Genomic DNA, 15,843 nt, shown 5'->3' on the forward strand with positions numbered 1-15,843 from the left:
GACTGCTGACATGGCAATGGTCCAGGAGACAATCATTGACACCCTCCACAAAGAGAGTAAGTCACAGATGGTCATTACTGAATGTGGTGGCTGTTTACAGAGTGATGTATCAAAGCATATTACAGTTTTTTACAGACGCTAGGACACATTTCTCAATACTTAGGTCACTTTTGCAAAACTCTTCACACAGTTCTCCTAACCAACTTTCAGCTTGGCAAAGCAGTTTATTTCACATCCAAAATGCACTACAACTACCAAAACACTTTATTCAGGTCTCCAATCAACTCATTCTTCCAGAACACTAGCAAAGGTTGACAGCTGACAAACACACTTTGTCATCCACAAAACAATGACCTAAAAAACACTAACAACATGTTGCATTATACAATGTTTTCTTGTGTAAAACAAGGACATATCTCTGTTTATAATTCACTGCAATATATGTTACTGGAATGAATCAGACATGATGCAGAATTCGTCAATATTTTATGTAGTTTATTTATTTTTATTTTTTGCACTGAGTAATTCCAAAATACAAAATACAATGAGAATCAGCTGTTTGTTTGGATCAATTGTCCAATTGTTTTTATAGCATTTAATTTTAAGATTTAAAATATATTTCATTAAAATATTACTGTATGAATGTAGCAAATTGCTGTCTTATTCAGTTTTGTATTATGTTATTGTTTTGAACATAAGTTTAACAGTTTTGAAAACAGTATGTAAGCATGTGCAAATTGGCCTGTACGTACAAAGAGTTTTAGCAGTTGTTGTGTCTGAGTGAGAAAAGAATTCATGAAATTTGAGAGATGTAGTCATTGAATGCATTTTGTGCCAAAGCAATGATAATTGATCTCAGTTTAGCCCACATAGACTTCTGTTGTGCTCACTGTGTGAAGAGTTTTGCAAAAGTGACCTAAGTATTGAGAAATGTGTCCTAGCGTCTGTAAAAAACTGTAAATGCAAAGTTGACTAGAAGGAAGAAATTGGGTAGGCAAAGGTGCACAAGCAACAGGGATGACCACAAGCTTGAGAATACTGTCAAGTAAAGCCGATTCAAACACTTGGGAGAGCTTCACAATGAGTCAAATGAAGCCGGAGTCAGCGCATCAAGAGTCACCACACTCAGACATCTTCAGGAAAAGGACTACCAAGCCACTTCTGAAACAGAAGCAACGTCAGAAGCATCTTACCTGGGCTAAGGAGAAAAAGAACTGGACAGTGAACAGTGGTCGAAAGTCCTCTTTTCAGATAAAAGTAAATTTTGCATTTCATTGGCTGCAATGATAATAAAAAAAGAATAAATAAAATACATTCTACTGTAACATTACTGTAACAACATGTGCAGTTGTTCATTATAGTAAATTACAGTGATGGTTCTAGTCTGCTCTCTCTTGCATTGGAGTGGGTGGAATTTCAGCTAAAATTGCAATTAGCTTGTAATGATTATTTTTTTAATTTTTGGCTATAAAATTGAGAATATTTTAAAATAATTACTGCACAAATGCTTGGAATTTGCCATCATTCTGTTTTGAATGTGTTTTTAATCATTTTGAATGCAGTGTGATAGCATTAGAAAAATGTGCTGAAAATACATAGTATTTTGCATGTTGTGGAGTACGAATGGAAAAAGAGGTCCTGAATTTTGAAAAGTGTGGTCACTGAATGCATTTTGTCTGAAAGCAATGAAAAATGGTTCACAGTTTGTTCTGCATTCACTTCTGTTTCGCTGACTGTGTGAAGAGTTTTGAAAATGTGGTTTCAGTATTGAACAATGCTTGTTAGCAACTGAAAAAAAACTGTAAATGGAAGAAAAAAAAAACAATAGAAAAAACACCTAAGCATCATCTCTGGCCTAGCTGGATCTGGCCATAGCACTTCATCCACATCACAGGCGATGTCCTCTCATGCAAGACAGCGAGGGAAGAATCTTCTTGAAAGGCGAATCCATCCTTGCACAGACCCTGCATCAATTAGGTCACAGGCCTTCTCCATGGCTTGAATGAGGCACATCCTGACATAGGGCAGAGATTGTAAACCTTCCATGCCAAAAAAAAAAAAAAAAAAACCCTCCTCGATGGGTTTAAGGAAGGGACAGTATGGTGGGAGGTTTTGGAGTGAAAATTGTGGATGCTAATTTAATCAGTTTTGGACCAGAAATTTACATTGTCCCATATGACAATGTATCTCATCTGCTCTGCATCCATTTGGTCTTCTGCTGTGACGATTTTGTGCAGTCTGTCAAAAATGTGAATGTGGGCCGTGTTGTAAGGGCCTAAGTGGAGGACCACATTCTGCGTGATTGCAACTTATATTGTGATGTTAACACCACGTTGGCCCGGGACATTCAAAATGATGTTTCTCTCTCTTCCTCTTACTGCAACACTGCCTTTCATTTTGTTGAAGACACATAAACTCACCTTTTGTCTTTTTATAGTACTTGCACCTGATTGTTGAGTTTCCAGTTAAGCACCCAAGTGTCTGCAACACCTGACGGCTGTGTTTGATTAATTGGTTTATAGGGTATTTTAGACAGCAGTATCTTGAAATGACAAAGAAGTGACATTATGTTAGATTTCTGTGTCTAATGTAGAGAAGTTTGTTTAGTGTTGTGCAAAACAATGTGTGTAGTTTTTTGCAAAAAGTGTGAGGCTGAGAATGTGCTTATTGTGCAGATCTGGGCTAAGGTTTTGCTCCTTGAGAGTAAGGTTTCAGTAACTGTGTGTATTAAGCAATCGTAAAAAACTGTAAGATGAAAGTTTCATTTTGCAAGAGGAGTCAGAGGTTTTGTAAATAGTGCTTGAAGATGAGGTTTTGTGTTTAATGGTTTCAGAAAATGGAGCAAGGTTTCAGAAATTGTGTTTTAGCAATTGAGAAAAACTGTAATATTACAATGATTTATAAAAGATGAATCACTGTCTGGGATTTTGGTATGGAGATAAAGGTTAGGATTATAATTTTTTGGTAGTATTACAACACATTGTGTGTGTATATTTGCACCGTTTGTTGTTTTTCTTGTGGTATGAGATAGAGCGTTGTTAAGTCTGCTGCGTGACGTCAAGGCACATTTGTTGTGGCAAATAAAGCCCACAAAAAAAATTCTTCAGTTATTGATTGATAATAACATAACCTCCACATTGTGGTCTGAACCAATGATTGAATTCAGAGTCTGATCGTTGATTACAGGGGTGATGTGTTCTTACATTATTGATTATAGCAATTCTAAGATATGAAACATTACACAAAAAATGATTGAACTGTTTTAGACACACACAGACATCAAGAATCAGCATATGAATATGAAACAAATTATTCATATTAACAAAACTAAAAGTGACAACAAAAACAACAGCAAAAAAAGAAGAAAATAAGAATAAAAGAAATTACTAAGACGCAGATCATAATTTATTCATGGTGCAATGCATGCTGGGAGCCATAGATATTTTTGATTGGTACACCCAGAATGCACTGCAACAAGCTTTCTGATCGTCACCATTGTTGAGATTCATACGCTGATTCTTGATGCCTCCATGTGTGTAAGTGACAGAGTAGTTCAAACCTTTTTGAGCGGAACAACTTTTAATATGATTAAAAATCACAGGCCTGTTATAATCAATAAGATAAAACTAACTCACAAGCTGAAATTAAATCAGAGATTTATCTCAGAATGAAAACAATTAATTAGTTCACAACATGATGATTATGTCAAAACAACCAAAATGATCAGATATGTGCTTGGCTTTTTTTATTATACAATAATGTGCTTTAAAAAACAGTTACAGCAGCCAGAGAAAAAACAATGTTGAAAAGTAGTAGTGATGGACGATTTCAAAACACTGATTCATGAAGCTTCGAAACCTTTACGAATCTTTTGTTTCGAATCAGTGGTTCGGAGCATGTTTCAAACTGCCAAAGTCACATGATTTCAGTAAACGAGGCTTCGTTACATCATAACTGTTTCGAAACTTTCAAAATTTTAATGGTTCACCACTGATTCACCACGATCTCTGTGATCCCATGAATCATGCAGATTCACTGAGATCGTCCCACAGCGGCGAATCACTGAACAAGTGTCTGTCTATTACCTGATCTCTGATTAGTTTTACACATTTGCAGATGTTTTAATTAGGTATTTTAATAATTAAAAGGAATAATAGTAGTCTCTGTTTAGCTGACCCTTCCATAGAATAAACAAAACAAGCCCTGAAAATTGATAAAAGAACACATATTACACAGACACTTAATATTTATGATTAGTTAGTAGCATTTGATAGATTATACTTTCAATAAAACGTTTGCAATAGATTTGTAAAAGCTGTTTTTATACATGTTTGGCATGAGTTTTTGTTGCATTTGCACTTTTTTACCAGCAGGGGTCACCAATGTGTGGTGTTTTGATTGATTTGAAACAATGAATCATTTTGCAAAGCAATTGATTCAACTGATTCAAAGCTTTGAAAGGCTTCATTTCTCCCATCACTAATCAAGGGTGAAGAGTCCAACACTGATCACCATAATGGCGACTTACACATTGTGACACTTTACTTCATTTAGTCTGTTTGTTAACTGCAGGTGTTCATCACTAATGCCCAATCAGCACTTAATCATCTCATTAACTTTAACACTGCTTCAGTGTTCATTTAACAATCTTGTGTGTGGACAAACTCTGAACTCTGGGTTTTTTCCTGTGTAGTGAGTCTGAAGGGGTGTGTTTAATTCAGGTTGAATCTCAACAACAGTTTGCTTCATGCATTCTGGGAGCCATACTTGATTTTTATTATATGATAATTCCCAGAATGCATTACTGCATGCAGTATGTCACCATTGTTGAGATTCATATGCTGATGCCAGCAGGGGGTGCTGCTCATCCTGCAGTCTGAGTGGGTCCTGATGGTCAGTATGGTGATCAACTGTGCTGAATTAAAACGGCACGTCTGAGGATAATATAAACCCTAGAGTCTTTCTCAGAAAGATTAGTGGTGTACCCTGATGGAAAATAGTATACATCACACTCCCCACCAATCATCACATCCCCTGACCCTGGAGTTCTGTACAATGCTGGCACCCAGCATGCACAAAAAAAAAACACTTAAAAAAAAAAAAACATTTAAAAAGCATTTCTATTTCTGAATTGAGTTATAGTTTTATGTTAGCAAGTGGAGTTAAAAACTGCTCTGTGCATAATGAGCCGGTGTGTGAATGGTGTGATTGGCCACTCTGTGGCAGAAAAGCCAGGGCCATTTTTTAGTCCCAGTCTGCTCCTGCTTACAAGCTATCTGCTTATTATTACATAAAGCGCTGTAATCATCTCGTGCATGTAAACATGTAAACATAATCACAGTTACAGCATTGGCTGGCACACGCTGACCCCTAGGATATATCTGTATTATTGCAGGAGAGTGCAAGGAAAAAATTAATATCAAATACATCTGTTATCATTATATTAAAAATATTTTCCTAGACTATTTTTTAAAATGTATCTTTGGTAATGCATGGTCAACTGTCCATTCCTAAACTCTACATGAACTGGCCCATACTTGTGTAAATGTAAGACTTATTTCTCTGGAATTCAGAACGAGGTATTATCTACGTTCTCCTATTCATCCTATTAATTTCTACAAGTAATTGTATTATAAATATATTATATTTATTTTAAGTAAATGTTTGACCCCGACGTGATTTGAACACGCAACCTTCTGATCTGGAGTCAGACGCGCTACCGTTGCGCCACGAGGTCTGTGATGAGAGCTGGCCATGTTTCAGGGTGATACGTCAGTCCTTCATAAGTGTATGTATTGTGTTGTAGTGCCATCTTCTGATCTGCCCAGTTATAACATAATAATAATAATTAAAATATCGACAAATGACTTACATTAGAATGTGCTTACATATTCTCGACTTGTCCAAGATCAACTGATCACAGAATTAAATAATTCTTATAGAATTATTATTTTTAGCAAGTGAAAACAAGCGCAGCTGTTAATACATATGGCTTAATTTCATAATCGTACTCGGACTATAATGTTTGCTGTTAATTTAACAACTTCATAAGATGTGAGTGTAAAGATGAAAGATTTGACCCCGACGTGATTTGAACACGCAACCTTCTGATCTGGAGTCAGACGCGCTACCGTTGCGCCACGAGGTCTTGTGGTCAGCGGCTGGAATTACTACTTTCGACTGCTAGTAATTGAGAAAGAGCAGCATTGGCAGTAGCCATCAGCCAAGACCAGACCTCCAAGACCCAGAGCAAAACCAAGACCATTCTTGGAGTTAATGAGATCATTAAAAGGACAGTTCACCCAAAAATAAAGATTCTATCATCATTTGCTCACCCTCAAGTTGTTCTAAACCTGTATGAGTTTCTTTGTTCTGTGGAACTTAAAAGAAGATTGTGAAGAATGTAGGTAACCAAAATTTGATGGGCCCCATTGACTTCCATAGCATGAAAAAAAATACTATGGAAGTAAATGGGACCAGAAACATACAATAAGCTTTTTTTATTGTGGAAAAATAATTGATCACATTGTAAAAAAAAAAAAAAAAAAAAAAAAAAAAGATGACCAAGAATTTTGCCACTACTTTTAAGAAGACAATAAAGAGCATGAAAAAATGAAATTAGAAAGCAAAACAAAACACCCAAACATTATATTCAAAACATGTCTACAATATAATTTCAACTATGAAAATATTTATCAAATAGAATGCATATTATGTGGTTAAAAATGTTCATAGTATTAAAAATAGAATGTGCAATTTAATTGAGACTTACAAAATAAAAAAATGTAGCAATCACAAAACATGTATAATCAATCAATGAATATAAACAACAATATAGCCAGTCAGTCAATTAATGATGTAATATGATTGTAAAGAAAAATAAAATAAATACAAAATGGGACATTTTTTTTTTCCAAATTGCAAAATGTAAGTCATTAACGTAAATAAAAAAATATCAAAGGTTACAAGTTGCAACTTAATATGACTGCCACTCATATCGTCACGGTGTGTACAACAAACTGAACAACAGTGATGTCATCAGAAGCATGAGACACATACTTTAGATTGTTTCTCTTCACCGGCATTCCAGACTAGAGTCAACGTGTACTGATCCTCTGATACACACCAGATATGGGATGAGAACTATTAATAAAATCAGCATGATCAGCATGATCAAACTCACTGGGGATTAGGTGAATGAAGCAGCAATAGTCGAAATAGTAGTTAAAGATCAGTTCATTAGGATCTAAACCAAGTATCTTCATCCCTAAAGCCAAGACTCACATGTCCTCTTGAGGGAGAAGTGCAGAAGATGAAGTCGTCTGACTCCAATGGTGTGAGTTTAGGGTGGGATGAAGGAATGTTTAAAAAACCTGTATATCTATATATATATATATATATATATATATATATATATATATATATATATATATATATATATATATATATATATATATATATATATATATATTAGTGCTGTCAAAAGATTAATTGCATCCAAAATAAAAGTTTGTGTTTACATAATATATGTGTGTATAATTATTATGTATATATAAATACACACACATTCATGTATATATATATACAGTGGGTACGTAAAGTATTCAGACCCCCTTAAAATTTTCACTCTTTGTTATATTGCAGCCATTTGCTAAAATCATTTAAGTTTATTTTTTTTCCTCATTAATGTACACACAGCACCCCATATTGACAGAAAAACACAGAATTGTTGACATTTTTGCAGATTTATTAAAAAAGAAAAAACATGAAATATCACATGGTCCTAAGTATTCAGACCCTTTGCTCAGAATTTAGTAGAAGCACCCTTTTGATCTAATACAGCCATGAGTCTTTTTGGGAAAGATGCAACAAGTTTTTCACACCTGGATTTGGGGATCCTCTGCCATTCCTCCTTGCAGATCCTCTCCAGTTCTGTCAGGTTGGATGGTAAACGTTGGTGGACAGCCATTTTTAGGTCTCTCCAGAGATGCTCAATTGGGTTTAAGTCAGGGCTCTGGCTGGGCCATTCAAGAACAGTCACGGAGTTGTTGTGAAGCCACTCCTTCGTTATTTTAGCTGTGTGCTTAGGGTCATTGTCTTGTTTGAAGGTAAACCTTCGGCCCAGTCTGAGGTCCTGAGCACTCTGGAGAAGGTTTTCGTCCAGGATATTCCTGTACTTGGCCGCATTCATCTTTCCCTCGATTGCAACCAGTCGTCCTGTCCCTGCAGCTGAAAAACACCCCCACAGCATGATGCTGCCTCCACCATGCTTCACTGTTGAGACTGTATTGGACAGGTGATGAGCAGTGCCTGGTTTTCTCCACACATACCGCTTAGAATTAAGGCCAAAAAGTTCTATCTTGGTCCATCAGACCAGAGAATCTTATTTCTCACTATCTTGGCAAACTCCATGCGGGCTTTCATGTGTCTTGCACTGAGGAGAGGCTTCCGTCGGGCCGCTCTGCCATAAAGCCCCAACTGGTGGAGGGCTGCAGTGATGGTTGACTTTCTACAACTTTCTCCCATCTCCCGACTGCATCTCTGGAGCTCAGCCACAGTGATCTTTGGGTTCTTCTTTACCTCTCTCACCAAGGCTCTTCTCTCCCGATAGCTCAGTTTGGCCGGACGGCCAGCTCTAGGAAGGGTTCTGGTCGTCCCAAACGTCTTCCATTTAAGGATTATGGAGGCCATTGTGCTCTTAGGAAACTTATGTGCAGCAGAAATTATTTTGTAACCTTGGCCAGATCTGTGCCTTGCCACAATTCTGTCTCTGAGCTCTTCAGGCAGTTCCTTTGACCTCATGATTCTCATTTGCTCTGACATGCACTGTGAGCTGTAAGGTCTTATATAGACAGGTGTGTGGCTTTCCTAATCAAGTCCAGTCAGTATAATCAAACACAGCTGGACTCAAATGAAGGTGTAGAACCATCTCAAGGATGATCAGAAGAAATGGACAGCACCTGAGTTAAATATATGAGTGTCACAGCAAAGGGTCTGAATACTTAGGACCATGTGATATTTCAGTTTCTCTTTTTTAATAAATCTGCAAAAATGTCAACAATTCTGTGTTTTTCTGTCAATATGGGGTGCTGTGTGTACATTAATGAGGAAAAAAATGAACTTAAATGATTTTAGCAAATGGCTGCAATATAACAAAGAGTGAAAAAAATTTTTTACTTTCCGTACCCACTGTATATATATCTTTTCACCGTTTGTATCACTCTGCTTGAAGCTACTGTAATTTTTGCAAATACTGCACTTGTACCACAAAATGTAGTTTTAAGAGTTTTTAGGCGAGGATGTAGTTATTTAGATCTGAAAAATGTGACTCATTTTTAATCATAACATCTATTTAAATTTGTATTTTTATTTATTTATTTTATTTTATTTTTTGGTTGTTTTCGGAGATGCGAGCTCCAGGCCGTCAGTGGCCATTCGGTGTACCCGCCGAGAACTGCTTCATCTCGGCCAGTGCTTCGGGGATTTGCCGCTGGCTGTTATAGTGGTTAAACATGAGATATAATTCATGTTGGGTACATAAATCAGGCAATCTTTGGTCTTATTAATCTATGTTCCTGAGCAAATCGAATTGGGCTATGTTAAATTTAATACATTTATATTATGGCTATTAAGAGCACTGCTTTTGTATGTTTGACTGAATTGTACAGTTGTGTTTATTTCATATTGTCATTTATAATGGTTATTGTTGTTAATTTAATTTATTGAGAAAGGGTCCAATAGTGTGTAATATGAATTGTGTGAAAGTTGCATTAATGGCGTTAGATGGCGGCAAACTTTAAGAGTGAATGAGTCAAGGGACTTTTAAATTGAAAGGGACTTTTGTAAACAAAGGACATTGTTTTAGCGCTGTTAAACTGTAAACTGTAAAAAGGACAAATACAAAGATTGTTTTCCTCAGCAGACATTCAAGCAGATTTTTATAATGGATATAATATTATGGACATCGACCTGAAGATTGAATGTTATATCAGACAAAGGTAATGCTCGCTCAGGCTTTCTCTCTCTCAATACAAAATACAATGAAAAACGTCTAAAGTGACGTTTTACAATTAGTAATGGAGACTTGGTCAAACTGACAACTTGAGATTTGAATCTGTGGCAGAAGGAAGTAGTTCTGCACAAAAGAGGGTTTTAAAGAGACTCCTTTGTTATTTCTTATTTATTTACACACTCGTTGAACTGTTGTATAAACGCTATTTCACACTCGTAGCCGTGCGATATGGCTGTATATCAGCACACACTGTTTACCTACGGCTGAATCACAGCTGTGCTGATATACAGCCATATCGCACGGCTACGAGTGTGATATGCTCATATATGTATATTTATAAAGGTAAGCATTTATAGAGAAAGGGGAATATTTTAATATATTAATGTTTTATATAATTAATGATGCAATAATGTGTAATAAAATAGATGCATAATAAAAACATATTTTCAACATTTATTTTTAATAAATATTCCAAAACCTTTTACAATTACAATTTTGCAAACTCATATTTTAAATATACAGTATATCAATAGATTATACAGTGTTAATATATATATATATATATATATATATATATATATATATAGAGAGAGAGAGAGAGAGAGAGAGAGAGATTATACAGTGTATATATATATATATATATATATATATATATAAATCAGCACAAAAAATACACAGAAAAAATATTTTAAATATACAGTATATTAGTAAATTTTACAGTATATTATATTATTTCAAAATAATATTTAATATCGCCACAGAAAATGAAATATTATAAAGCAAAAAAATAAAAAATAAAACATTTACTCAAAGACAGATGCTTGTGGTGCTTTTGAGAAATGGTGTTGAAAGTGCGGTATCGTGGTATTCTGTTTAGCTGGTGTAAAACTCTCTGTAAAATAACAACACCTTCACACGTCTGTCAGCAAACGCTTGTGTCCCGTCCCTCATCCCTGTCTCTCCCTCCATCCCTCCAAACTTTGTTGTTAGACTTGGAGAATCCAAGCAGGGTTTCAAGTGTCAGTCCTTCTCTCTTCTCTCCCCCTGGTTTGTCTCCCTCCTTCCCACTCTCTCCTTGCTTGGTGGGTAATTTGAGTTCCCTGAACGCTTTGAATAACAGAGGGACTGTGAAATAAAAAGCAAAAAAAGTGACACAAGCTGTCAGTCGAAGGAAGACAAGCAAGACGCAGCCTCAACCATGCCTGAGCCCACAGAAGGTACATCTCTCTTTTCCCTTCATTCTTAATCAGTCTCTTTTCTGGCTTTTTAGTATTTATGCTACTTTTGCTATTTATTTAGTAGTAGTATTAGTAACTGCTATGTTTAGTAGCAACAGTATATAATAACAGAAATACTTTACAAAACAAGAAATTGTGCAAATCAGCACAAAAATATTTAGTATTTTGTGCTCATATTATTGTATCAGCTGACATTCTCAGATAGGAGATGAATCAAACTTTATTATTATTTTTTTTCAACAAAACTGGCATTTGCTGATTTAGAAGTGTTAGATTTATACATTCAGTCTTTTTTTCTTTGACACATGACAGATATATTGTAATTTGGCGTGTATTGTGCTGTTTTTTTCCTCTTGTCATTGCTTCTAATATTTTTTTACAATATTTTGATGCACTTATTTTAGGTGGGAAGCTTTACGTAAATGTCTCTAAACGTGCTTGGAGCATCTCAAATTAATAGTATAAGCAATGCAAGAGGATGAAAACTGTGTAGGAGAGGAGGAAAGGTCGTTCATGAATGAGGAAAGGGTCAGTGTGAAGAGAAAGAGTGCAGCAGATGTGTCAGGGCAGAATGATAAAGTTGCACAGATGGTAAAATCAAAACCCTTTCAGACCAGAGCTGGCAGAGGAAAGCTGGAACACACCCACTTCTCCTAAACACACACACTCTCTCTCTATCTATCTCTCTCACACACACACACACACACACACACACCATGCATAAGTTTTTTTTTATTATTAGGCCTATGCATGATGTCACAACTTTCATCTGCATACAGACAGACAGACAGACAGATAGATAGATAGATAGATAGATAGATAGATAGATAGATAGATAGATAGACAGACAGACAGACAGACAGATAGACAGATAGATAGATAGATAGATAGACAAACAGACAGACAGATATAGATAGATAGATAGATAAATAAATAGACAGATATAGACAGACAGACAGACAGATATAGATAGATAGATAGATAGATAGATAGATAGATAGATAGATAGATAGATAGATAGATAGATAGACAGATATAGACAGACAGATATAGATAGATAGATAGATAGATAGATAGATAGATAGATAGATAGATAGATAGATAGATAGATAGATAGATAGATAGATAGATAGACAGATATAGACAGACAGATATAGATAGATAGATAGATAGATAGATAGATAGATAGATAGATAGATAGATAGATAGATAGATAGATAGATAGATAGATAGATAGATAGATAGACAGACAGACAGACAGATAGATAGATAGATATATAGATATATAGATAGATAGACAGATATAGATAGATAGACAGACAGACAGACAGACAGACAGATAGATAGATAGATAGATAGATAGATAGATAGATAGATAGACAAACAGACAGACAGACAGACAGACAGATATAGATAGATAGATAGATAGATAGATAGATAGATAGATAGACAGACAGATATATAGATAGATAGATAGATAGATAGATAGATAGATAGATAAATAGATAGATAGATAGATAGATAGATAGATAGATAGATAGATAGATAGATAGATAGATAGATAGATAGATTAGACAGTCACATAACATCATTTCCTAAAAAATGTAGCTGTAAATAATGCCGACTATCTGTCTGTCGTCTAAACTATCCATTAACAGTTCAGTAAACCTGAGGCGACGCACATAAAACTGTATGCGCTGTCAGACAGACGTGATTTGCAGATATACAGTAGTGAAATATGTTTCTTCCTTCTGTCATAGCAGTTTATCTTTTTAAACCCTCTTGCTCTACTGAGTCTGTAAGACGAGAATAGTGTAAGAATGGCACAGAGATGAACATGTCCGCTGCTCATCTCCAGATCTTAGCACAATTCCACACTGACCAACGGCTTACAAATGATTCATACTACAAGCCTGATAATATCTTCATCAAATGTGTCATATTCAACTGTAAAAGCTTCATTTACACTCCTGACATATTTAGGCCTAAAATTAAGATTAATGCATTTGAATTGAATAAACTTTCCAATCATATTTGGACTACACAGCTTTAACATAAACTAATAAACTTTATGTGATGCATATTTGTCAGGCAATCATAAATGAATGCATTCCAAAAAGAAAAAGAAAAAAAAAGGGCATAGATTATTTTTAACTATTTGCATCTCATTTGATTTAATTTAAATAATCATATTTTTAAAATGCATTTATGCAGATGTAACTTATACAGTTAAAATGCATGAGATTGAAACTGGATTTATTGATGAAAAATCTTATTGTGTATTTAAAACACATTAGTAGTTTTTACATAAATCTGACCTGTTTCATTACTGGCAAATATGCATCACAATAAGTTTATTAGTTTATGTTAAACCTGTGTAATCCAAATAAATGGGCAATTCAAAGGCATTCATCTTAAGCACTAAACATTTGTCAAAATTTTTTGAGAAATTAGAAAAAGGCGACACCTAATTTAAGACGAGCAGAATCCGAAACCTCGAGCCACATTGGTGGAGACACATTTTATCTGCGCTATTTCATTTGGAGCTAGTGTATAAGTCCCTGCTGGGATCCAATTAACAGTTCAGATACTAATAAAAGAGTGACCCTCGAGACCTTCACTAAATCCATGCCTACGGCCACATGACAGTCAGTATATCATATGCCACAAAACCTAAACAGAATCTGATGAACGTTTTTGTTGGCCTCTTTGACACTCCAAAGTAAGATATAAATATCTTATGATGACCTTTGGCGTTTCTATTTTCACCTCACCATCCGGTCTGTAAATCACAATTTATTAGACAACATTATTAATCATGACTTGAGTAACAAACAACAGAAGTCAACTGTTAAGAAACATTGTTATGCGATTATGTGGCAGACAAAACAGCAGTGCAAAATCACTTCATCAAATCAATCCTTCGGACCTTTTCATTGCCATTTCTGATTGTAACCTCTGCTACCTCACCACAACTTTTCAACAAACGCATCCCGACGGCAGTAAATCCGATCAGCAGCCTGTCAGAAGTGTTGATTTACACAACGTCGCGCACTTATAAGGGTTCTTCCAGATGCTGTTGTCCGATATGGTAATGCCACAGATCCCCGGGGGAGAGACGAGCTCTAAAAATACCATCATATGCTTATAATCGGCGCTTCAGTTTCAGAGACTTTAAGGTGTGAAAGAACACGCTGAGATTTAACAGTGTTTCCCACCATCAAATGCAAAGTTATAGCTGAGTCTTCTATTTTAAGGTGGCATGAATAACTTGTTTTAAAATGGTCATGTGAAATGAAGACTATCCTAATGACCTCATTTAAAGCTGATTTGTTTTAAATGGAGCCACCTTAACATACTGAGATCTTATGTCATGTTAACGTCCTGTAACTGGTCACTTTTGCTTTTGGAATAAATTAATCATGGCTCACAGCGGATACTACCATTCAAAAGTTCGGGGTCGATAATATTTTTTAATGTTTTTTTTTTATAAAGAAGTCTCTTCTGCTCACCAAGGCTGCATTCATTTGATCAAAAATACAGTAAAAATGTGAAAAATTATTACAATTTAAAATAGCTCTTTTCTATGTGAATATATTGTAAAATATAATTTATTCCTGTGATCAAAGCTGAATTTTCAGCATCATTGCTCCAGTCTTCAGTGTCACATGATCCTTCAGAAATCATTCTAATCATTCTTCTGATTGTTATCAATGGTTACATTTTTGTGGAATCTGTGATACATTTATCAGGACTCTTTGCTGAATAGATCGTTCAAAAGAACGGCATTTATTTCGAAATAGAACTCTTTTGTAACATTATAAATGTCTTTATTGCGACTACTAAAAATTTTTGAACGGTAGTGTTCATTCACAGTGGTAGGCCTCAGTACAGGACAAATGCCATATCAAGCAGTGCAAAACAAAATCCAAAAACCTAAAGTGCAGATGTAAAATAATCTGTAATATGTTACTAAGAATTTAATGTGGTTCACCAGTGAAAATTCTAACATTTTGCATTCTAATTTAATATTAAACACTAAAGACATTGAAACAAATTTTCAATCAAGATAATGTTCTGGATTGCTAATTTTTAAGATATAAATCAACAAATGCAAATGAAAAGCACTTGATGCTCTGCTAGAAACTTAAGAACAGTTTGCATTTGCCAACAATCTAAGACTGAGATACTGTATCACCTATTCAGTTATTTATTATGACCCTGCAGCTGCCAGAACATTATACAATCTGCCTTACAGGTCAAATCCATTGCATATCATGTAAGGTCTTGTAAAGGACTTGTAATGTAAGGAAACTTGTAATGGGTAATGGACAGCTGTGAAAAAAACAATGCTTGTAAATTGCATGAAAAAATTGTAGCAAAATCAAATTTGAAGTGGGATAATTATGTCTAATCGATCCAAATTTTATCATAAATTAAACCGAACTAACAAAAATATGTTCCACAAATATTTTGCTAACATTCCCATTAAGTTATATCAAAAAACTTATTTCTGAACGGTCAAAACATTTAAGGGAAGATTCAATTTTATCATTTTGCAAACATTATGGAAACGTTACTTTTGAACGTTCT

At 35.0% G+C, this 15,843-nt stretch overlaps 1 protein-coding gene and 2 non-coding genes across 4 annotated transcripts in view; 1 reads left to right on the top strand and 2 right to left on the bottom strand.

Moving 5' to 3' along the window:
* Window positions 1-5,665: 5,665 nt before the first annotated feature.
* On the bottom strand, window positions 5,666-5,737 carry trnaw-cca. The gene has a single exon. It is a non-coding gene; the product is annotated as a tRNA-Trp (tRNA).
* A 339-nt stretch (window positions 5,738-6,076) lies between these two features.
* trnaw-cca lies at window positions 6,077-6,148 on the bottom strand. The gene has a single exon. It is a non-coding gene; the product is annotated as a tRNA-Trp (tRNA).
* Window positions 6,149-11,090: 4,942 nt separating this feature from the next.
* mybpc2b (myosin binding protein Cb) overlaps window positions 11,091-15,843 on the top strand; it is a 34,744-nt gene continuing 29,991 nt past the window's right edge. Inside the window, exon 1 of one of the 2 annotated variants that reach the window (XM_048173802.1) lies at window positions 11,091-11,229. In XM_048173802.1, the coding sequence (XP_048029759.1) occupies window positions 11,211-11,229 (19 nt within the window). In that variant the 5' untranslated portion in view covers window positions 11,091-11,210. The remainder of the gene's footprint in view (window positions 11,230-15,843) is intronic. The other variant, XM_048173801.1, reaches the window with a different exon arrangement.

Source organism: Megalobrama amblycephala, linkage group LG22 (genome assembly GCF_018812025.1).
Source record: "Megalobrama amblycephala isolate DHTTF-2021 linkage group LG22, ASM1881202v1, whole genome shotgun sequence".
Taxonomy (NCBI): Eukaryota; Metazoa; Chordata; class Actinopteri; order Cypriniformes; family Xenocyprididae; genus Megalobrama; species Megalobrama amblycephala.